The 24,835-nt window shown below is 31.1% G+C and overlaps 2 protein-coding genes across 2 annotated transcripts; one reads left to right on the top strand and one right to left on the bottom strand.

Annotated features, from left to right (window-relative positions):
- The first annotated feature begins 1,412 nt into the window (after positions 1-1,412).
- On the top strand, positions 1,413-11,445 carry LOC139512579 (uncharacterized). Its single transcript, XM_071300301.1, has 3 exons — positions 1,413-1,897; positions 8,175-9,174; positions 10,515-11,445. The coding sequence occupies exons 1-3, from the start codon at positions 1,849-1,851 to the stop codon at positions 11,377-11,379; spliced, it is 1,914 nt and encodes a 637-aa protein (XP_071156402.1). The 5' UTR covers positions 1,413-1,848; the 3' UTR covers positions 11,380-11,445.
- Positions 11,446-15,947: 4,502 nt separating this feature from the next.
- Positions 15,948-20,183, bottom strand: LOC139512578 (uncharacterized). Its single transcript, XM_071300300.1, has 3 exons — positions 19,932-20,183; positions 19,111-19,253; positions 15,948-16,357 (listed from the first exon to the last, which is right to left on the bottom strand). The coding sequence occupies exons 1-3, from the start codon at positions 20,135-20,137 to the stop codon at positions 16,047-16,049; spliced, it is 660 nt and encodes a 219-aa protein (XP_071156401.1). The 5' UTR covers positions 20,138-20,183; the 3' UTR covers positions 15,948-16,046.
- Positions 20,184-24,835: the final 4,652 nt, after the last annotated feature.

The following is a 24,835-nucleotide window of genomic DNA, read 5'->3' as shown; positions in this document are numbered from 1 at the left end:
AGAAAAATATTGCTGTGTTAGACTTCAGGTATGTTTTTACACCAACAAATCTTCAAAGATAACACGAACACCGATCACATGGATATAATAAGAAAAAAATATATACAGGAACGCGGAACTCGAAGATAGCACCTAACAACAAGGGTCTAGGTCAAGCGTATATGCAACAAAGGATACACTTAATTAGTTGCTTCTTCTTTTTCCTTCATAGTACAGACCTCCGATGGGAGCATTATTATATATGGTACTGTTTTACGAAAGAGGGGCGAAAGATACAAGAGGGACAGTCAACTCATAGATCGAAAATCAACTGACAACGCCATGGCTAATAAAGAAAAAGACAAACAGACAAATAATAGTACACAAGACACAACATAGACAATTAAAGACTTAAGCAAAACGAACCTCACCAAGAAGTAGGGGTGATCTCAGGTTCTCCGAAAGGGTGACGGCTGATCCTGCTCCACATGTGGCACCCGTCCTGTTACTAATGTTATTACAAACCCGGTAAATAGTATAATTCGGTAGGTTACATTCGAGAAAATGAAAGGGGATTGTATATACGACATAAGGAACATATTACGAATTTCGATGTCGTTTCAACAATGAGAAGATCAAATGGGTAAATTCCGAGAGAAACCGAAGAATATTTAACTGTAGAAATATTATAATACTCATAAACTGTAAATACCGTAACAATATCAATAATGTCTCGGATAAGATCGCTAATCATAGCCAAACAATAATGTTTACAGGAGCTATGCACCTTGGCAATAATATATATATATGGAAAATCGCATTGTAAGCACGCTCCAACCTACTTTTTTATAGGATGGTTATGATATCTTAATCAAAGATGTGTTCTGCTAGTATCAGTAATGTCACGGATAATTTCGGAATTCAACGCAATTGTTTTAGAAGTACAGAAGTAATGTCCCTCTGACATTAATGTATGTTTAACATTGCATCATAAGCACTCTCATACATATACCTTTTTGTCGGATTTTTATGGAATGATTACTGCAAGATTTTCGAACAGTGCCGAACAACTGCATATATATTAATAAAAAAACATCAAAAGAACCAAAGCTATTTTTCTGAGTTATTGCTCTTAGACAGATAAAACAACTGCATCGGGAGACATTGAAACGCTGTTTGTTTTTTACTAAGTTAAAGAATCTCCTAGAAAAACATGATTCCTCCACTTGATGTGATTTCACAGGCACTTATCTACAAAAAATACTTATATACTTAATAAATATATGTATATACATAATTTGTTTCCGGGACAAGTGCCTGTGTGCGATTTGCTAATATTTGTACCGGAAAACTTATGAAAAAACACGAATTGAAACCGTAAGATTTAGGCATTTATATATTGGCTTCTTGAGCTTGAGATTACGAAAAAACTTGTTTCAGATTTTTTTTATGATTTGTCAAGATAAAAACGTGACTGTTACCTACAAAATACCAGAATTAATAGATTTGACCTTGAATTAACACGGCTTTCCTGGTATCATGCAATCAGAATTCTATTCAGCTTGCTCTGATTTCTTTTTCAGATCAATTATCCGATTTTTTTGTATTTCTTATTCGACATTTAAACAAAAAAATAAATGTTTGAAATCAAAATACTTAATCAAACATCTTATAAACTTCAACTTAGAGACCATGTATAAAAGGTTATAAAAATATGTGAAAGGAGTTTCCGACACTGCGTAATCGTACCAGTATACAACATCGGAAGTCAGTTTCCTTTTATAATTACACTGTAAACACGTCCTTATGGGATTAATGTCACTCCAAACATGATGAAATTTTATTAGGAAGTAATTAGAATAGACAAATATGGCCGCATATATGATCGCAATCATTATGTTTTCACAGACAAGCAATGGTAAGAGAGCAATGTTCTAGTTTAGAAAATAGGCGCTTGCTTCTTAATATGCATCCATCTTAGTTCTTTTGCTAGGAAAGTTTCTTGTATCATATACTTCCTATTTGTATTTAATATTGCCCTTTTACTGTTTTGTCAGTACAGTATCCTTATCTAGAAGTTGAAATCAGATTACTTATTGACATGAATGACTGAAACCCAATGCCATTGAGTAAGAAAATGGACAAAACTCTTAAATCTCCCTCATTTATGTCTTTAAATGTCTATTCTTTTGGGTGGTCTACGTTGATATAAAAGCAATAAGATGTGATATGATTTCCAATTATACACCCCTTCAATAAGTAGCAGTAAGGGCCAAATGACGTCCATGTAAGAGACTATATAAGTTACCGCACTGCCTTCAACATTGGTCAACCCCGAAACCATATAGCAGACCCAAAAAATGACAATTGTAAAATAATTCATACGAGAAAACTAACGGCCTTATTTATGTATAACAAAAATTATTGAAAAACAAATATGATATACAGCAACACACGATAACAACTGAATTACAGGTTCCTGAAATACAAAATTTTACGGCGATTAACATGTTTGAAGGGGTGTGTTCCCATTTATCCAACTTTTTAAAATAAGGTATTCTCATCTAGCCAACTTTTTATTTTTGATAATTATTGGGTTGTTGGTTTAGTAATAATATAAGGTGTCTTTCTAAAATTTGACAGTAAATTTGTTCCTGTATGTTTTTATATTAGTATAGTGTTATTGACTGGCTGCTTCTGTATTGACACTGGTATAGATTCAAGGTTTGTTGTATTGGCCTCCAGACACGTACATGCATGAACACTTGATAAATATGAGTTATTTGAAAAGAGAAATTGCACAAATTTAAAGGACATTTATATAAAACAGAATTTACAAATAATTTAATAAAAACAGCTTGTGTTTATCTTTTAAAACAAAAAAAGTTATGTATATCTGTCGAATGGTAAAATACGTCTATAAATCTGAATTTTGAGCAATTATATTAAATGTCAACCTCATTTCACTCAAAAAAGTACCACAGGAAGGTATATTTTTTTAATTCCATATTTGATTTAATCAAACAAAAAAATAGCTTATATGCAAATTGTTAGCAAAACATTAATATGGGATCAAAACTATAACTGTATCGTATGCCCTTGTACAAGGTTCGTCCTAATCTCATATAGATGCTTCAGAATACACAGGCTGAAACAGAAATTCGACTCATCCAGTACACCACAGGGGAAAACGCAAGTTAAAGTACCGCAACATAGACAACAGACTGACCCATCTGAAGGATAGACTACAGCAAGGACAAATCAACGTTTATCATATACTTATAGCAAATAACATATAAGTTTTACAGTATGATAACAGCATTGCAATTACGTGAATTCTATATTTTTCCGAAATGGTGTTTAGCGGGCTGATATGAAAAAAATATTACATGCCTTTCCGTAACGTTATCGCATGGCATTCCGGCGATATTATGTAAAATAATAAAGAAAAAAAAAAAGAAAAAAAAAGGGTTCAATTAAATGCATTTTTAAGCATATTAATTTAGAAAGTTACTTTGTTAAAAAAAAGTTGACTTTTCCGACAGTGCTCATTATGTATATTGTTCAATTATTTTTTTGTCGATTCGTCCATACTAAAACATTTAAAAAAAAAAGGAAAAAACCCAACAAACATCAACAAAGACCAGACGTGGCTGTGAATTAATAGATCCCCCTAAAACCAAAATATACAATTCTGAGATTACCCGTCAGCTAGTTCAAACTCAATAACAACTAAACATATGTATCTTAGACTAAAATATCAATCAGTAGAAATTCAACATCTAATTGGATTTAGTGTAAAGACGTTTTTAATAGTCGGAGAACAACATGACATTGTGCAATGTCAAAATGTAGGTATCGACAGATTGTACCAAAGATGGTGCCAAAGGAACACCACCGGTTGAGGAAAAAAAGGAAAAAATAACAATAAGATTCGAAAATCGTCCCTTTTCGTAAATTATATAGCGTTTAATTTCTCGTGTAATTCTGAAATATATAAATCTAGGATAGGACAGTTATTATCGTTTATTATGTCACCACAAACGGAGTTGAGGTGTTATACTGGTTATGTACGATTCTTTTTCTTTTCTTATTCTGATTCCACATGTTTTGTCCAGCTTAGTTCTCAGGGATCAATTTTGATGGAACTATACCATAATTGTACCCACAGTTAATTTGTAGTTTTGCACCTGACTTTAGAATTTTCAAAATGGTTAGTACCATTGCCAAGGAAACAGCAAAATTGCGAGAAAAATCGAAAAGTGTTCCAAATGAAATGAAGCTTAATGAAATGTTACTTGTCATCAAAAGATGTCCAATTTTCAAAATGACAGCCATTACCATGGAAACTGGTGAAAAGTTGACAATTGAACCCTTATGGGAAAACTATTAAGTAGCATTTACTTACATAAAATGATAGATCAAATCAAGTAATCCGTCAATGTAATGTTGTCTGTCATGTCAGATTGTGGTATATGTCTTGTAAATCCTGGTACCGTTACCATGAAAAACATAAAAAAATGTTTTTTTTAAATTTCATAATTCTCGAAATTTTATGAAACTTCACACAAATGTGACTAGCATAGAACAAAATTCATAACAGTGTGGTCGACAGTAAAACGTTTATTAGTAATTGTACTGAAAAGTTTACCTTTAACTTGTTTGTCGTGGGCGATGATTTTATGCTCACTCAGTCTATCGGAGGCCTTCAAGTGGGGATTTAAATAATCATTTGTTACACATTTTGATACATAAAATGAAACTTTCTTTTCACATATCATTTAAGGAATTTATTTTAAATAATTGTTATACCATCACTTACAACAGTTTCACTTTTAAGAATATTAATGTCCAGAGCTGATATCAATAAATAATAATAATAAAAAAAGTTTATTCATGGTAAAAAAAAACTAAAAAACTTTTAAGTTAATAGGGACCCGCGTTATTTCAGAAATATCTTATTGATTAAGAGAACAAAAACTTATACGTTGTGATCATTTAAGAGTGGCCTTCTATTTATTCAATGTTACCATGTGGGCTTTGTTTTTTTTTTTATATATATACCATAAATCGATTCGTTCATTCAGATATTTGTCAGTTTGCCTTGGCTCTTCAAGTCCAACACACAACTTCTCACGAAATTGGTATTTTTCTTACAAAAATTACATCCATGTGATGTATTCTTTTCATGGAGAATGAATGTTGCACCTTATTTTATTTGTTATCGTTTTTTTTTTTTTTTTGTGTGTATCATTGACGTATAAGACAACCTGAATCTTCTTTATTCAAATTTAAAACATACGAGACGGCAATTATGACACAAAATAACTAAATTAAACTTACAGCAGAAGAAAGATAATGAACATCGCTTTTATAGTCTTCTAAATATCGAAGACGCGTGGTCTTTTTAAAAATGATGTAAATTTATAAAGGAAACAACAAACAAAATAGTTCGAATATTTATATTGGAAAAAGTAACGGTGTGTAAATCATAACAATTATTTTATTTCAATGAAAATCAAACTGTTGAATTTTTTCCGCTGCGAGCAAATTTTTAATTTTGGTCGCATTTTGAAAATCAATAAATCTTGTATTCTTGTTGGAAGCTGCACTGTGTAGTTTATACCTGTTTTTTTCAATGCCACACAAATCCAACACAGACAAAAAAAATGGTAGGTTCAAGAAATAATTGATGCAAACTATACTTTATTGTAGTTTTAACATGGGTAGGCATTATATTCGTGATTATTTTTGCCCGAGCGATATCGAAAAACTATTATACAAAGTGTCCTAGTTCAGTGAAAATGTACGTCATACTTATTTCCTAAACAAATAAATAAACAAACATTAATTAACATACAACACTACCAAAGGCCAGAGACTCCTTACTTGTATGATTTTGTAAAAAAAATGCATCTTTTTAAAACAGTCGAAAACAAAATTGTCTGTCCAATGGAAAAGTCGAAGCCCAAAAAAGATGAACAGTGCATTATGGAAACATAGAAGCTGGTTGCAAAAGTTGACGACAAGATCTATTTTATAACTTGAGTATGGCCTAATACTATTAACCTGAAATAAATATATTTATAGCAATTCCCTTGATACGAAAGATCTACATGTTGCCTTGGGCTTTTTTTTCTCTTTTTTCCCCGTATGGCCTTCGACCATTAGCAAAATACACACTTTATAGAATGAAAGCTCCAAAAGGTCTTGGGATGAAAAAAACAAACATAAAAGATGAGGGAGAAAAAAAATAGGGATACCGCATGGAAATTGGAAAATGGTCCGCAACATTAATTTAGTCAACTCACTTATAGTTGAAATTAAAGACCTGGCGAATTTTAGCCTTTTGCAATGGATGTGATGTATGTTTAAAAAAAATCATGGTTTGTTTGGACATTTTTATAAATCAAGTCTTGTTTTTAAATTATTTGCAAGTAAGTTTTAAGTCATGAACAAATAATCACTCACAGAAAGACGTCAAATCCATCAACAAAAGAAAAAAATTAATAGACGACCGACAACGCACAGAATATCATGTATGTGTTCCGGACCATATGAGTATTTGGACCATACGCATATAGAATGAAATTCAAAACAGTGTGGCTGTGGCCATTGATTGACACATTGAATTCATCCATTGACTGGGACAATTTAGGTGAACGTTTGTATGTAACGACCACTGCTCACTATGTACTTTTTAAAGACACTTAAACTATGGGGTCACCAAAGGTTCTCAACACCTTAATAAAGTAATTCGAAAAATTAATCAGAAATAACACGATGTTTTGATTTATATCAATTATATAAATCAAAACATAAAGGTTATTCCTGATTAATTTTTCGAATTATTTTATAATTAAAGGCGTTAAGAAACCTTTGGTGACCCCACAGTTTAAATGTCTATCGTAGGTACGTCGTGAACAGTGGTCGTTACAGACAAACGTTCACGTAAATTGTCCCAGTCAATGGATGAATTTAATGTGTCAATCAATGGCCACAGCCACACTGTTTTGAATTTCATTCTATCATGACCATAAGGGTATACTAATATGGTCCAACCATACACGTATGGTCCAAATACTCATAAGGTCCGGAACATATTTTATTTGCGATCACAAATGCACGAAGACGTCCATTTCTATGTAAATTGGGTCGATTTTTTTATATAGATAAGATGAATGCGTTTCTGTTGCCAAGTGTTTTTCACAAGTATAGTAGCAGTATAGCAGAACGGTTTAAGTTTCCTATATACACCAAATGATACATTTTGCCAATACAATAACGTAAATGCATGCAAATTTCACAAGGTTTAATCCAAATAGCTTTCTTACTATCCAATAACTTTCAAGTACGAAAAAGACAGGGCAGAAGTATATTTTGTCTTTATGTTTCGTATTTGCACAACTTTTGAAAGTGGATTATGCATTCGTTCTAAAATAAAATTAGACCAGATAAAAGTTAAAAGATTACATAACTCGACAATCGCAATTGTTAAATCCAAAAAAAGATAATCAATCAATACATGCATTCAGTAAGTCATTCTTTTTTTCTGAAAGAACATGGCTTTGCGATATCTTATTATGAAAATTGATTGTCGAAACATAACAAAAACACAAGTAAAGGACGTTTAATTAATCAATATAAATCAAAACACAAATTCCTGATTAGTATTTCGAATTATTTTATATAGGCGTTGAGAACCTTTGGTGACCCCACGGTTTAAATGTTTATATTAAGGACGTCGTGAGCAATGGGCGTTATAGACGAACGTTCACCTAATCTGTCCCAGTCAATGGGATATTAAAGTGCGCCAATCAATGTCCATAGCCACACTGTTATGAATTCGATACTATTTAGATGTGGCATTTGACTTTTGAAATTCCAAAATGGCCGCCGTAACCATGGAATCAACAAAAATATTAAAAAGTAAAAAAAATGCTCCCAACTTATTTAGAATTAACATAAGTCATGCAAATATGTGCATTTAGTGTTTCAAAAATTCCGAATGGCTGCCGCGTAGTGGCAATGTGCGAACTGGGGTGACATCCTCTATTACTTGAAGTGGCAATATTCGGTTCTATTTCGGTTCTTATATATCATTGGCTATCAAATATACGACTGATGAGGTGAATAAAAAAAGTCAATAGTCTTTGATGTTTTATTGTAAGCTTATTGTTTCCCCTTTATTTCAGCTGCAACTATTACACCGACTATCGGAGAAATGGGAACTGGTGACGTAGATGACCATAGTACTTCAACAAAAATCGTCACTAACAAATATCATTCAACAGAACAACATAAAGCCATTATTAACACAACAATTCAATCCAAGCTGTTTTCGGGTCAGAACATTAACAATATTACGAAAGATAGTACTAGTGTTGAGGTATCAGAAAATGATCTTTCATCATCAGCTACACAACCTTACTTATCTGTGGACGGAACCACGTCTACCGTTACAACAGACGTAGAAACATCAGCTAACAATGAAATCAGCTCAACACTCAAACCTTCTTCATCCACAACAAAACGGAGTTTTACTACTTCGCCAAGTATAACATCGATTTTAACATCAATCAAAACACAGAGTACAACACCAGATTTAACTACAGAATTCTACAGTGAAACAGACATAACTGAGAAACAAACAACATATATTCACAGTACGGACGTTACGGAGAAACAGACAACATATAGTCGCAGTGAAACGATCGCAACGGAAAAACCGACATCTTATAGTCGCAGCGAAGCGGTAACAACAAAGAGACCGACAACATACACGCGAGGTAAAACGGACGTAACCAAGATACCGACAACTTATATTAGTGTGACGCCTTATTCGATAGAACCATCTACTATTGTTGAAAATGAAACCACAAAGTCCTTATATACAGACAATGCCGTAACCGAAAAAACATCTAACTATACTGAAGAAAATGTTCATTCAACCGAGGATAGCTTCACAAATAGTACCTTGGATGTTGTCACATCAACAGTCACAACAATTAGACCATCAGACATATCACAGACTGTTTCCTTTTCAAATATCACAACAGCAAAAATAAGCAATGTCAGCAAAAACAAAGAAACAGAAACAGAAGATGATACTCTACTTCTTCATCTCGCTTTTATAATACCAAGCGCTTTTATTATACTAGTGGCAGTTTTAATTAGTGTTGTATGCCTTCACAGGTTTGTTATAATTAGAATAATAATAATAGTGTTAAGACGACCTCACCACTACTTCATGAAAAAATCAACTTGTACACTCACATATATCACTACCAAAAGATAACCAAAGCAGAAAATAGGTGATCACAACAAATGTAATAAATAAAGACAACAGTAGTATACCGCTGTTCAAAACTCATAAATTCATGGACAAAAAACAAAATCGGGGTAACAAACTAAAACGGAAGGAAACGTATTGAATATAAGAGGAGAACAACGACACAGCATTAAAATGTAACACACACAGAAACGGACTAAGCATTAGACAAAATCCTATGAGAATAACAAATAAAGCAAAAACACTAAATAAAAGTTAATGTATCACAAATAGAGATTTCATATCAAATATACACCAATAACAGGACATGGTATAATAAAATCTTTCTGAATATGATAAACGACTAATATAATACAATCAGAATTGTTTGGCGTAGTAAAACATTTCCTCGATTTACAGTTTTCTTAAATCTTTTGATCAAACGACAGTTAACTTTCATTTATATTTTACAAATTTAAGCAATCAATCAATCAATCAATCAATCAATCAATCAATCATAATTACAAAAAAAAAAAACAAACAGAAATGACATTAAATATTTAAAAGTTGAACACGCAAAAAAATGCTAATTTTAACATTTCATTACCTAATATATTGGAAAAAAACGCTTAGTGACAAAAGATACCATCATCATATGCAATATTTTTGTTACTTAATCTTACGGTAATATCAAGTTGTTAAGTTCCATTAAAATCTAACAATATTTTTCAAGAATACATAAAAAGATATAACGAAAACAGAACAATGAAATTAAATCCATTACTGAAGTCACTAAAAGGAAGTATAGACGATTGAATAGATTAAAAAATGTTGTACAATTGTATTTCACGAAATGTGTTCATACATATATACCAGCAGCTGACCACTAACCTGGTTAATCAGTGGAATATTACAGGATACACCAAGAAAAGCTTGGTTTCTTGAAGTAACAATGTAACAAGCATACTTGGTGAATAATTATATAATTTCGTTCAAAAAAATAAAAAATCTAACAGTATTGATGTCAACTAAATAAAAAAAAAAAGACAATATTGTTCTGATAACGTCAAGTCGCGCGTTTTGATGATGTTGTATCATTGGTATTATTATATGTGCCTTTTATATTGCCCGTAAAAATATTACAACGATATCTGTAAGCTACAAGCGAACAACCTGCAATATTTATCCAGTTTTTTGTTTAGTAAAAACATTATTAATTCAACCAAAGTGATTATATAAGTATATAATAATTACATTTTTTTAGGAATAAAAGAAGGAAAAAAGCAGAGAACATAGATGGTGTTCAAAAACGTCCCAAAAATTCTTCCAATCCTGCTTTTATGAAAGAAAATATGAACGCGTTGGCATACCAATTTCAATCTCGTGATTCAAAACTGCCGTCTGCTTTCAAAACAAAACTTGAAAACCATGGAAATTGTTTTGAAGAAATAGAATTGAGAGAAGAAAATCAAATTGCAGAACAAAATTCAGATAAAAATCAAACAACAGTAGAAATGGAATCAAATTTTAGCCCAATAGGTAAAGACAGAAGTTATTTCACAACCATAGTAGAAAATGAACAAAATTATGATACAGCTAACACTCCACCACTTCCCGGGAAAGGTCATAAGATTCAAAATGTTGCGCATGACACATCAGCTTCCCACTACGATGTTCTTCCTCTAAGAGAAAGCTTACCAGTAAAAACAAGAAGACAGAATTCAATAGACGAAATACAGGGGTTATCAAGAACAAACCTGTACAAAAACCCAGAATATGATGTTTTACCTCTGCGAACATTTGCACATAATCAATTACCGAGTGACTCCCAAGATAGAACATTTATAAAAACAACAAAGCAAGATAATAACTTATTAGACAGTGTTCAAGCAGGAAATGAAACAAAAAAGCCAATGGAAACTTTTAACTTTCCCGATGAAGTGTTCAGTGACGATCTAAGTGCACCAGGCAGTAAAAGTGAAAGTGAAACTGACCAAGACATTACAGAACTAGAAATGATTGGAAACAATGCCGTTGATAAGTTGAAACGTCGTGAGCCAGCTTCACGTGCACCCTCGTTTGTGGCACTACCGAGAGCAGCATCCGGATCATTAAGAACAGCATTGTAATAATTAAACATTAGGTTATTTGTTTTTTGTTAGTCTATAATTATCTAATAAACAATTGTGAAAGTTTATGATGTTAAAACCAAGAGAACCAGAGATCTTGTTGAACAAAATTTCCTTGTCGACATTCATTTGATTGTTTTTGTCGATATTACTTCCAAGTATATACATTGTTTCAATTGTGATAAGGATGTAAATTTATAACAAAAGATATAATGCGTTAAAAATTTGTCAAGACTGAAACATTCAGACGAAATAGTCCACCATACAAAATACTTGTACTCTAACGAAATGAAAACCTACTATAAATAGTAATTTTAGCAAAACGACATACAAGAAAGATACAAGTTGCATCTAACATGCAAACATACCTATCTTAATCATGTTCTCAACCAGTCAAACGTCAACAAGAGTCAATACCAAGTTGTCCAAATCGATCAGAGGTCTAACGCAATTTTAGTATACACCAACTTTATATCGATATCTCTTGGTTGGTTGGGTACACTGCGACCTGTTTACAAATTAGTTTCTTCTTTACAGTAACAGGAAGCAACAGAATGCATCTACTAGATTGAAATAAAACATCAAGCACAAACGAATAAAAGGAATGTGGAATAAACACTGACACAACAGCAACCCAACAACACAGGAAAATAAAAAAAATAAAGATTTGCATATCGTCATCGACATTGTTCTATAATATTCCAGGCTTTAAACTGACCAGAGCCTTGAAAAGCTGTAAATAAGTTTAAGAGAAAATTCTGATATCTTTGACATCTACACCAGAGAACACATTGAACCAAAAGTTTAATCTATGAACAAATTTTTTTTTAAAAGCAGATGAGCTATGAATGCCATTAATACAACTATCCACAAAAGATGTAAACCAACGGCCTGATTTAAAACAAAATAATGAACAAAAAACAAATATGACCGAAAGCACACAAGTTCAGCCGCAGAAATTCTGGCTCCTGACTTTGGAAGGCACATTAAGATAAAATGGTAAACAAACCGACATATCGGTCATGGATTATTCAAGAGCATTTGATAAAGTTCCCCATTTTCTTATCATAAACAAACTTCATCATGACGGGTCAAGGGTTTCCAAGGGGTCATTTCTTGGACCAAGTCTTTGAATGTACTACATAAAATGCATTCCAACCGGTCTTACCGTGCGTTTATTTGCAGATGGCACATAATTTTATTCGGCAATAAAATCTTCAGTCACCAGAAATATAAATTTCAAAAATTGCATAATCAATCTTTAGGGTACATTACAACTGAAAAATATATTTCGATTTCCCTAACCCATTGTTGGTTGATAATTAGCAGAAATATTAAATAAATGTCATTTATCTGCACATTGCACAATCACTCTTTAGTGATCACCACAACAGCAAAATATCTGAAGACAGCCATCAGCTCTAACCTTAAATGGGATGTACATAAAAATAATATATGAAAGACAGCTATTAGAACTCTTAAGTTTCTAAGGAGCAGAATGAACATTAGCTCACCATTCATTAAGGTGAAGTCATACAACTTCATAGTAAGACCATCACTAAGTATGCTTGCTCAGTTTTGGAGCCTTACTTACAACAAGACTTAGACAGAAATGAAAAAGTTCAAAGGAGGTTGTCTAATCCACTTGCATGAAACAACCACCCTGACAGTAGAAAATATTCGCGAATAGAAATGGTACACAATATATAACATGAAAAACTAATTCCACAAATTCCAACAGTTTCCAAATTCCATCCTTCAAAACAATGATACGATCACATTACAAATAGCTCATTGATTTTATCTCAAATTCCAAAACACAATTATATTATACTTATTGAAAATTTGTACTATTTATTTTTGTATATTTTATCTATGTCTTTGTTGTTAGGTACCCTCTAAGAAAAGATCTTCAATTTGTATTAGGAATTCGATATTGTAGGGGTAGAAGTGGAAGTAGAGGAGTTTTGCCGGGCTAAACATGTATGTGAGCGTTCAACCCTATCATAACTTGGGACCATGGTTTGGCATCACAAAATAATAACAAATCTCATACAACTAAAACATTCAGTGGAATCAAAAAAGTACCCAGAGAAAAGAAAAAAAATCAGTCAAGTTTTGAAGAATTTATTATCTGACTAAAATCGGTATCAAAGACGACAAACAATACAGTTACAATTAGTTTGTTAATCCCGGCAAACACGAAAGCCACACTACACAAGGCGATTATTGCCATTTCAAGACACTCTTTAAAACCCTAAATAGCTCTGTACCACTTCTAAATACAAGAGTGGATTATGTTACTAAAATGTTTCGGCAAACGGTATGATATACAGTTAACAGTTTATACTAAACTATGTAATATAACTAAATAAGAAATGTGCAATTCCCAAAGGTAAAAGTTGACCAAGACTGTTTTTGACGTTATTTTAGACCCTTTTATATTGTTGTTATCTCTGTACTGATGTAATGCATTGGCTTTATGAGAATAAAGATATATATTGTATGTTCACAACTATTATATAACTATTATATATGTTTTTGCTTTCCGAACCTTTGGTCTCGAGTGTTCCGGATGTGGTTTTCCCACAACAAATTGTTTGTGCTTATATAAATCAGAACCATATGGCAAGCCGTTGTGGAATTTATTCCCTATTTATTAATATTAAAAAATCATTTATTAATATTAATTAATGATTTTTTAATATTAAAAATTCAATTTTTAATATTAAAAATTCATTTTTTAATATTAATAAATCAAATTTTTAATATTAAATAATACGCTGATTTTTTAATATTAAATAATACGCTGATTTTTTAATATTAATAAATGAATATTTAATATTAAAAAATCACTTATTAATATTAAAAAATGATTTTCTAATATTAGAAAAAAAACCTATTTATAAATATTAAAAAATGACTATTTTTTTATATTAAAAAACATTTATTAAAATTAAATATTCGATTTATTAATATTAAAAAAATGATTTTTTAATATTAGAAAATAAAACCTATTTATAAATATTAAAAAATGACTATTTTTTTATATTAAAAAACATTTATTAATATTAAATATTCGATTTATTAATATTAAAAAATAATATTTAATATTAATAAATGATTTATTAATATTGATAAATAGGGAATAAATTCCACAACGGTTTGCCATAGTATCATACTTGTTTAAAATAAAATATTCAAAATCTACAGGTTCAAAACATTATGGTCTTGACATACTATACTTATATTAACATGGTTAAACTATTCAAAATCATTTTTTAATATTAATAAATCGAATTTTTAATATTAAATAATACGCTGATTTTTTAATATTAATAAATCGAATTTTTAATATTAAATAATACGCTGATTTTTTAGTATTAATAAATGAATATTTAATATTAAAAAATCATTTATTAATATTAAAAAATGATTTTTTAATATTAGAAAATAAAACCTATTTATTAATATTAAAAAATGACTATTTTTTTATATTAAGAAATATTTATTATTATTAAATATTCGATTTATTAATATTAAAAAATAATATTTAATATTAATAAATGATTTATTAATATTAATAAATAGGGAATAAATTCCACAACGGCTTGCCATAGTATCATACTTGTTTAAAATAAAATATTCAAAATCTACAGGTTCAAAACATTATGGTCTTGACATACTATACTTATATTAACATGGTTAAACTATTCAAAATCTACAGGTTCAATACATAATATATCTATTTCAACATAGTAAACTATTTACACGTACATAGTTGCATCACCACATACATGTAATATATATACCTATTTTACCATAGTAAACTATTTACACGTTCATAGTTGCATCACCACATACATGTAATATATATACTTATTTTACCATAGTAAACTATTTACACGTACATAGTTGCATCACCACATACATGTAATATATATACCTATTTTACCATAGTAAACTATTTACACGTACCTAGTTGCATCACCACATACATGTAATATATATACTTATTTTACCATAGTAAACTATTTACACGTACATAGTTGCATCACCACATACATGTAATATATATACTTATTTTACCATAGTAAACTATTTACACGTACATAGTTGCATCACCACATACATATAATATATATACTTATTTTACCGTAGTAAGTAGACTATTCAAATTCTAAGCATAAGATGTAGTGTCCGATAAAATACTTGTTTAAAATGGACGAATTACCGTTCATACTGTCAAAATGTACTTTCAAGACACGAAGCACATATAAACTCAAAAAAGTCTGAAGTTCAGAAAGTTCTTTTGGGTAGTAAATGACTTTATTGCAAGAATTGTAATACAATTTTTTTTACATACCTACGGCAAATGCAACGTAAAAATGGCCGAATTAAAACTGTGTATTGTGCTTGTCTTTATTATTCAATATTTAATGTAACCCGTCTTCTGATTGGCTGAAAGTTTTTTGTCTATCAGCTCATATACAACATCATTTTGTTATGTGTCAGTTTTTTCTATGATTTACTCGTTAAAGATGGAATTTAGGAAGGATTAGAAAATATTTTTTCTTTCCATTCAAAATAACTACAAAAATATGGTGCACATTTTAAATCACCAACGTGTTTAATGAGACAATGAAAGTAAATTTTACAGCTAATTATTACACTGCCTGGCTGGATTTTGTATCATATGACAAACTGCCCTGTGATTTTCGTGGTACATAATCAACTTTTGTCTCCCAAATGTCGTTAAAGACAACTTTTTCTTTTTCATCTTCGTTGTTGTTTCTCTTTCTGATGATGCATACGGTAAAGGCAGCCATCATTAGTAATATTCCCCCTAAAATGGCGGGAACTAATGAAAAGGAAAAGGAAAATGAGAAATCAGATTTTTGTTTCATTGTCTTCATGCGATAGTTTGATGATATTGTTGCATACAGAATTCTGCCACAGCCAATCAATACTAATACACCTGTAAATAAAAATTATAGTACAAATATCTGTGATGTAAATAACTAAACTGTTTCAGAGCACTAAAAAATAAAGATATTATCTTTTACAAAATTTATAAAAAAAATAAAATTAAAAAAATACACAACATGCTCGCGTATTTTAAAACATTCACAACATCCTTGAAATATGTTATGAGATTTAATATATAATTCATATAACCCATGGAAATTTCTTGCAAGTGTTACTGTAGATGATTTTGTATAATTAAACTATACTACAGTTTACATTGTACGGTTTCATGATTTTTTCCGAATGTTTTTGATTTTTTAACACATTTATATTTTCCGCGCGTTTTGACCATATAACCAAAAGTACCATATGCCTATTTGTTTTCCAAATTCATTCATTTCAGACTGTCTGAAGGCATTTACGATTACAAAAACGCTTTAGACAACAGTCAAGGGTACTCCAGCTGAATTAGTGAATATGATTAAAAGTTAATTTTATTATTTTTTTTAAAAGTTCAGATAAGAAAATAATTTTCCTACCTTACTTTAACTATTACTATGTGTTAAACATGAAAGGCTTTCAAATAATTTGGTTTGGGCCTTTCTGATAAAGGCAAATCCAGGAAAACACACAGAATTTATAAAATCTTATTTACATATTTTCGACTTCTTACATAGCCATCATAAGAACAAACTGAACAAAAATTTGCTGAAATCTATTTACCTTTAAATGTTTTAAATCTTTTTGTTAATATATCAACCACATATGTATCAGAAAGTATGTAGAAACTGAGGCTTGATGATAAAAAGCTGTTGCATTCTCACTGTGCTTTGTTTCAACACCTATTAAACATCAGGTAAAAATTCTAACCGTTCTATTAGGGGGAGGATGTTTTACCTTTTTGAACAAAATAATTTACAAAAAGCAAATATGACAGAAATAAGCCGTTTAATCGTAAACTATTTTGTTCAAAATTAGGCCGTTAAGTTTCTAAATTGAATTCAATTTGATATTTGTCTTGTCGTGTCTTATATAGTGGACTATACGGTATGGGTTTTTCTCATTGTAGAAGGTCGGAAGGCTTCCTACAATTGCTTACATCCATATCTTTTGACCTTTTGTGGATAGTTGTCTCATTGACAATCATACCACATCTCCTTATTTTATATAGATAAAACAATATCCCTATTTTGACGCTTTAAAGCTGACATTGATCTTTATATACAGTATATGACATTTGTATTTATAATTTATATACATTCTATTAATCATATTTTCAAAAACAAAATATTTTGAGCTCACGTGTTCAATTTTCATAAAGTTTCACAAATAATTTCAGAAATATTTGCAGTGTTATGTGCATACTGTAATGTGATTTTTAATCATTATCAATAGTTCATAACTGAATATTTAACTTCAATTTTGATACCGCAATGATCTTAAGATCATCTTTTTATTTAGTCTCGAAAACCAAGATTAAAACAGTACAACCAGCATTGAATAAAAAAAAAACAACAAATATTTCAGAGTTGAATGAAATCAATTAGGATCTGATTTTGTTCTTTGAATTAAAGCATTTCTGTAAAAATTAAAAAGACATGTTTGTGCACTTGATGTCTATATGTGTAAGCGATAAATCCATATACAGTCCCGTGACCTCATTACCTTCACATATATGTGATCCTTTGTATATTGAAATCGGTTTCCCTTCAATGAGGAAGACATTTGATTTGACGTCACGGAACTCAAATATGTGTCATTTGGTTTCACCTCAAATCTAAGCTTCGTCACTAATTTGACGCGCTAAAATCTAAAAAAATCCTTGTTTATTTCTGATCATTGTTTAGTTCTGCCTCTTTCCGAAGGCCATCATAGTTACAGCTGACCTAATGGTATCGTATATCATCTTGATTCCTTGTTGGTATACTCCACTGCATGTAATTGATTGGTGTAGCATGACTATTTATATTATTGGCAAATAGGAAGGGAAGTTGATGCACCGCTGATGTATAAATTGCTTGTACGTTTCAACTCATCATTTTCAACATCTAAACCAAACTTGAAATCTTTCTATCCATAGAAGCAATGAAAAGGCTACAGAACAAATATAAAATAGTTCCCGTCCAAATAAGCATGTATTAAAAATGTTCTATATATAATGAGTGTTGTAACCTTGACAATAGTAAAACATGAATTCGCGGCACGACAGATATACATATTGCTTACTCACTACTACTCAAAATTATCAAGATGATGACACAATAAAAATTAATTCCATAAAAAAGAAGCCACGAAAAGTTTAATAAAAATTGTCATTGACGTACTGTGAGTGTTGTGAAATTTCAAACAATCAGCAAGCAGGAAATGGCGGTATGGTCGGTGTCAAATGTGTTTACACGCTACAACTAAACATTATCAAGCTCCAGACCAAATATATAAGCACCCCCTTTAACAGAAACTAAATGTTGACGAAATTGTTTTATAAAATGTATTTTGGACGGACGAACGGACGGACGGAGAGGAACGGACACTAGACCTGCTTTCGTTTTTGGTGACGCAGGTAAAAATCATGAGTTTGAACAATATTAACTTGCAAGTTCGAAAGGGTAAGATTAGTTCCCGGCTTTATACTCATACTACCTGCAATTAATATAGTGCATGTCACCCGAAGATACTTGTGTGGTCAAAACATATTAGTTACCCATTTGTATTTAGTAACATATGTTTATATATTATGTATTCACTAAGAAATTTGATACGTACCCGCGATCACAAACATGATTATAGCAGTAACAAGACGCTTATGTGGCCAATTGTGTCTTGCATCTAGAATCAGTACGATCACGCTTATAACTGATATAATTATACTTAGCAACACTTCTACATGAAACTCCAACATCCAAAAACTGAAATTATCAATTTAGAAAAACAGGAATAAAATAAAATAAAACTCAGTTAGAAAAGCATGCTTTTTGTCTAACAATTAAACAAACACCCAATTGTTCAGTGTCTGTCGTTTGTTGGTGTGGTTTATATATGTTTCTTGTTTCTCGTTTCTTGTTTTCTTTTTTTATATATATATATTGCAAAGACCGTTGGTTTTACACTAGTCATGTATGGGCCCTTTACAGCTTACTATTCGGTGTGAGCCAAGGCTCTGTGTTGAAGGCCGTACTATGACCTATAATCGTTAACTTTTTATACATTGTGGATTTGATGGAGAATTGTCTCATTGTCACCCATACAACATCTTCTTATTTAATATAATGTTAAAGCATGCATGCAACAAAGTCATGATTTAAACTTGTACATCAAAAGAGAAATCTACCAGCATCTAAACAATAACTCAAAATATACAGAATCAAAGATCCGTTACAGTTAATGACTTTGATTACAACGTGTATGCAAGATGATTTTTTATAAGTTTAAACAAATTGTATAGTACGTGTGCAACAGAAAATATATAAAGAGTCTGTAAACAGCGATTTTTGCATACAGTTTCTCTAACTAGTAAAATGACATTGTTTCAAAAGTTTCAAAAATTTTGAAAATATCTATTTCATAGACAAGCTTTTATCACTTACAGGTCAATTCCCTTTTTGTAATGGTATATTTCACTGAACTGGTTGACTTTACAAGAATCTGCACAGGTTAATCCATAAAACAATCCTATATAAACATGGTATCCCGAGTTTTTGTATTCTTTTACCATCCAGCCTGGAATACATGCTGCTATAGTAATCAAAACTGAAGCAGCTATTCCTAAAACAATTGGTACAAGAATTTTCATATTATTTTAATATACTTCTTTATTTGCTGTTTCATCAAATTATACTAAGAAATAAACTTAAATAATTTCCTTTTTCCTGATTATCTTACATCCTTGATATATATATACAAATAAAATTAGTATAATATGTATTACCATAAATTAACATTGTCACTAATCTATTTGTTATAAAAGGATGTACTTTGATCCGAAACTTATGTTCGTAAATATCTAGTTATATTCAAATAATGTTTTATTATAATATATAATCCATTCTTGATTCAGTTAAAAGAATGATTTACTAAATAACCGAGGTCTTTCTCTGTTTTGACTGGAAAATGATCAAAAATACCCTCAACGTATATGGTATATTTAAGCTGAAAATGTCATTAAAATTGCATAAATCAAACTGTAAAAAGCATATGACAATCAATAAATAACAGGCTAGAACAGAGGTATAATACTGTTGCCTTTGTTCTTAACTTGGGACAGGAATATACAGAATGTTGCTGGGTTAAACATGTTTGCTGGTCCCTAACTCTCCTTTAACCTGGGACTGTAGTGAAACAGTACACGGTAAGAACAAACATTAGAATCAGTGTTGAAAAAGGCTTAAATCATCAGATTGATAAAAAGCACAAAAAGAAAGAAAAACTTATCAAAATCATAAAATACAGATCTGAGAGTTCTTGCAGTTCCTGAAGGCTATAGCTAAAATTAAGGCAATAACAACTAATAAAAAGTAGAGCACATGTACTAAGTATTCCAGATGATATATTTAAGACTAAACCATCAATCAGCGCACATTCAAAATCCGATAGTTTTTCTGTTATACGTTATTAGCAGTCGAAGAAAAATGACCTTGTGTAATACCAAAGTATAGGTATCGAAATATTTATGACCTTGAATGTACAGGGGCGGATCCAGGATTTTTGAAAGAGGGGGCGTAGTTTTTATTTTTGCCGAGTGGAGCGAGGCGAACATATTTTTTTTGGCCCTTTTTAGGACTAAAAACATAAAATAAGTGAAATTTACACTCTTTAAACGGGTCCTGGCGTGGGGCATGCATATTTTGTAGTTGCTGTTAAGGTGTAAGGGTTGGACATTTTCGATACTGTATTCTCCCTATTAAGTGTCGATCATAAAATGATATCATGGATCCAAAGCTATGTACTGATACATTTAATGTTGGATTTGTCAGTAAAACATAGACATGGAAAATTCTCGCACGACTGTATGTTGTAAGTTAAGTTAGAATAACCTCACAGATTTCTTGTTGTAAACACGATATACGCTGGGCTATTCGATTGAATTTGAAATACGACCGACACGAGTTAAAAAAAGCATACAAGCAATTTTTATCCAAATGTTTGGTTGATATGTTTCACCAACAACATTATGGGAAGTAAAGGGTTCCAAATCAATCAAAGGCTAAGAATGAGTCTGAAATGACAACGAATTTATGAATGACGGCCGACAAATGGAGACATAAAAGTCACACCCAGCAGGCAGGTTGCAGTCTGGTCTTTAAAAAAGTATTCCATATATATCAGTTCGGCGAAACAGACATTCGGTCAGACATGAAAACCCCTGCCACAAAAAAATATGCCCGCTTTTATTCATCATGTTCATTTAATGCTAAATAATTCTGTTGGGAATTTTCGTTTCTAATAGCAAAAAAGTGGACAAGATTTTTGTTTTGCGTCCAGATTTTTTGTTTAGTAATTTTTTTTCTCTCAAATATCTAAGACTGTCTCCTCAATTCAAATGGATCGTACTTACGACTTTAAATCTATATAGAGCTTATACTGACTGGGGATCATTATTCAGCTATATTATTTTAAAATAGGCTGGGGCGTTTGGGGTTAAACATGTTTCCGTAGTTAGATAATATTGCTGTTGAACGTTTTTTTCATGAGAGTGTAATAGTCTAGAGCATTACTTTCTGTTTGGTGGAATAGTGAAATAGAAGTCAGTACGTTCTTGTTAAATCCTGTGTTGCTTCGAAGGTGTCATGATTGTTATCCTCAGCCTACGCAATGTGTTACTAGTACTGTAACTTAGTTTGAATTTCAAAATGACTGAGAGACGTTTTCTTCGACGCACTGCAGGTCAAATCCACCATAGCGAATCACATGACTTTGATAATCAGTAAATTCCAGCGAAAAATATCTTTATAAGTCAAGAATTGTCGCATAAATATTAAATCGTAGTACACGGGAAATGGCAAAGTTCACGAAATCTAGTCTGATTAATCATTTTACAAAAAAAAAAAAAAAAAAAGTCCGAGCAAAAGGGGGGGGGGGCGTACGCCCTCTACGCCCCCCTCTGGATCCGCCACTGATGTACATGTATATTATCTCGCTGTGTTGAAGACCCATCGGTGGCCTTGGGGTGTTGTTTTCTGATCTTCGGTTGGGTTGTTGTCTCTTGGACACATTCCCCATTTGCATTCTCAATTTTATAACAATAAAATGTTGTTGCGTTTTAATTCAATAATACAAAAATCAATATTTGTATCCATAAAAACAATATCCAAAGATCTAATAAAATTATGAAGAATACTCTTTAATGAAAATATATCAAATAAAAAACAATTGACCCTTGGCAAAAAATAACCATCCGTGCTCTCTATTCAACCTATATATGAAACATGAAAAACAATTGAATCAATTGATAGGTCTGTTGCCCCAAGTTTGACAGAAGGTTCCAAACAATGATATAAGGAATGTGTCCATGAGTTTGCCAATGGACATCTGGTGCATAAGGTTTTAAAAAAAAGAGATTTCCAATGAGGCAACTATTAACCAGAAATCAACGGAAATGAATGTGAACCACTATAATGCTGTACGACCTTTCTCAACAACAACCCCATATTGTATAGAAAGTTATAAAAGGCGTCAACATGACAAAATGTGAAATAAGTTCAACAAGAAAGCAACGACATGATTTTTTATGACAAAACAATAGGAAAAAACAGTATGACAGCAAAATGAATGAATAACAGACCCATGACTGTCCACTTCATCTATGAATGTAAACGAGGAAAACGATGTTTTGATAGACGTTTCTATGAGTTTTCATTGTAATTAACAATATGTCCGCATTACATTTATTTGATATCAATTGAATTTATTCATAAGTATAGACACGTGTCTATTGGTGTATACTGTATTTGAACGCCGGTATACTTCTGCTGCCTTTTTATCCTCTAACATCCTTTGTTGCTTTAAGTTACTACCTCACAGACACGTACACCTCGCCTATCTTTATTGATATGTATTTCATAATATACAATATCTTATAAATACGAAATAGCGCTTTACTGCCGTGTCGTATGCTGAGGGAACAACCATTTAACTTCAACTTATTTTTTTTTTACTGATTATTATTTTCAAAACTTTAACACTATAAGGTATGAGGAAAATCTGGATTCAGATTGAATTTTGTTTTTGTCATCTGCTAGACCACAATATTTTTTATTCATCAAATTTGGGATTAGGGGTTCATTTGAGCCAGTTTACAGGTAATACAGTTTAAATATAACAGAAAAAGAAATAATCATCACACTATCGTGATTATAAATATTTGTTTAGACAGTATTACTGAGAATACAATAATAGTAGTCTCAGAGTATTACCCCTGGATAATTGATTCAGTTCAATCATACTCATTTCTAAATACAAAACTGAAAGTCACTTAGGTTTAGATCTATATAGTGTTCACATTTTAGATGTACATGTATCAATATGGACATTGTCAATTCAGATGTTCTGAAAAATTGTTAAAAGTCATTTAGGTGTCCCAAAAAAACTTGCAGAGGTAGAATAACTTGTAAAGGCAGAATAACAACTGATGGAACACAAAATAATTATCAAAACTTTGAACAATCGCAACCATTGGGTAAACCAGCAGAAAGTATAATCTCAAAAACTGACTGAAAAGGTTTACTTATGGTATTATGATGACTTATTTCTGAGAAATATGTTTTGACTAAAAAGAACTTTATCAAAAATGTTTTTTTTAACCTTTTTTAATTTTTTTTTATTAATACCTGTATTAATCTGTATCATGCGTATTCACCTGTAATATTGGCGTAAATGAAAAGTTTTATTATTCAGTCTATGGAAGAAGAGTATCGATAAAAACATTTCTTACATCACATAGCGGTATTGTCTAATATCAATTTTAAATATGCAGACATTCCATGCGGATGCTGTTGTTTTTGGCAACGAAAAATTAAGAAAATACTAACTTTAAAACGTATTGTTCAAATATAAACAACAATTGAGTCTAAATATACATTTAGAAGTTAGTTAGAAGCTAAAGTTTATGTCCGTGTAAAATTTGAAGTGCTGTGTTTTTCTTATATAGTTTCATAAATAAACAAAGGCTATTATTTCTTATATCAATGCGATACTTTTAAAATATCATAGCGGTGTTTTTGTTATATCAATATTAGTACTTATTAGTATTTAAAATATTAGACTGCTGTTCCAATATTTTGACAATTTCACCTATTATGACTGCTTCAATCACGCATCTTTGTAAATATGACAGAATTTGATGAAACTGTCATACACGTGAGAAGTTAAGTGCGATAAAACCAGGTTCAATCCACCATTATCAAAATTTGAAAATGCCAATACCGAGTCAGAAATATGACAGTTGTTATTCATTCGTTTGGTGTGTTTTATCATCTGATTTTACCATTTGATA

Source organism: Mytilus edulis, chromosome 2 (genome assembly GCF_963676685.1).
Source record: "Mytilus edulis chromosome 2, xbMytEdul2.2, whole genome shotgun sequence".
Taxonomy (NCBI): Eukaryota; Metazoa; Mollusca; class Bivalvia; order Mytilida; family Mytilidae; genus Mytilus; species Mytilus edulis.
Note: the sequence above shows the minus strand (reverse complement) of the source record. Positions and strands in the feature narration are given on the sequence as shown.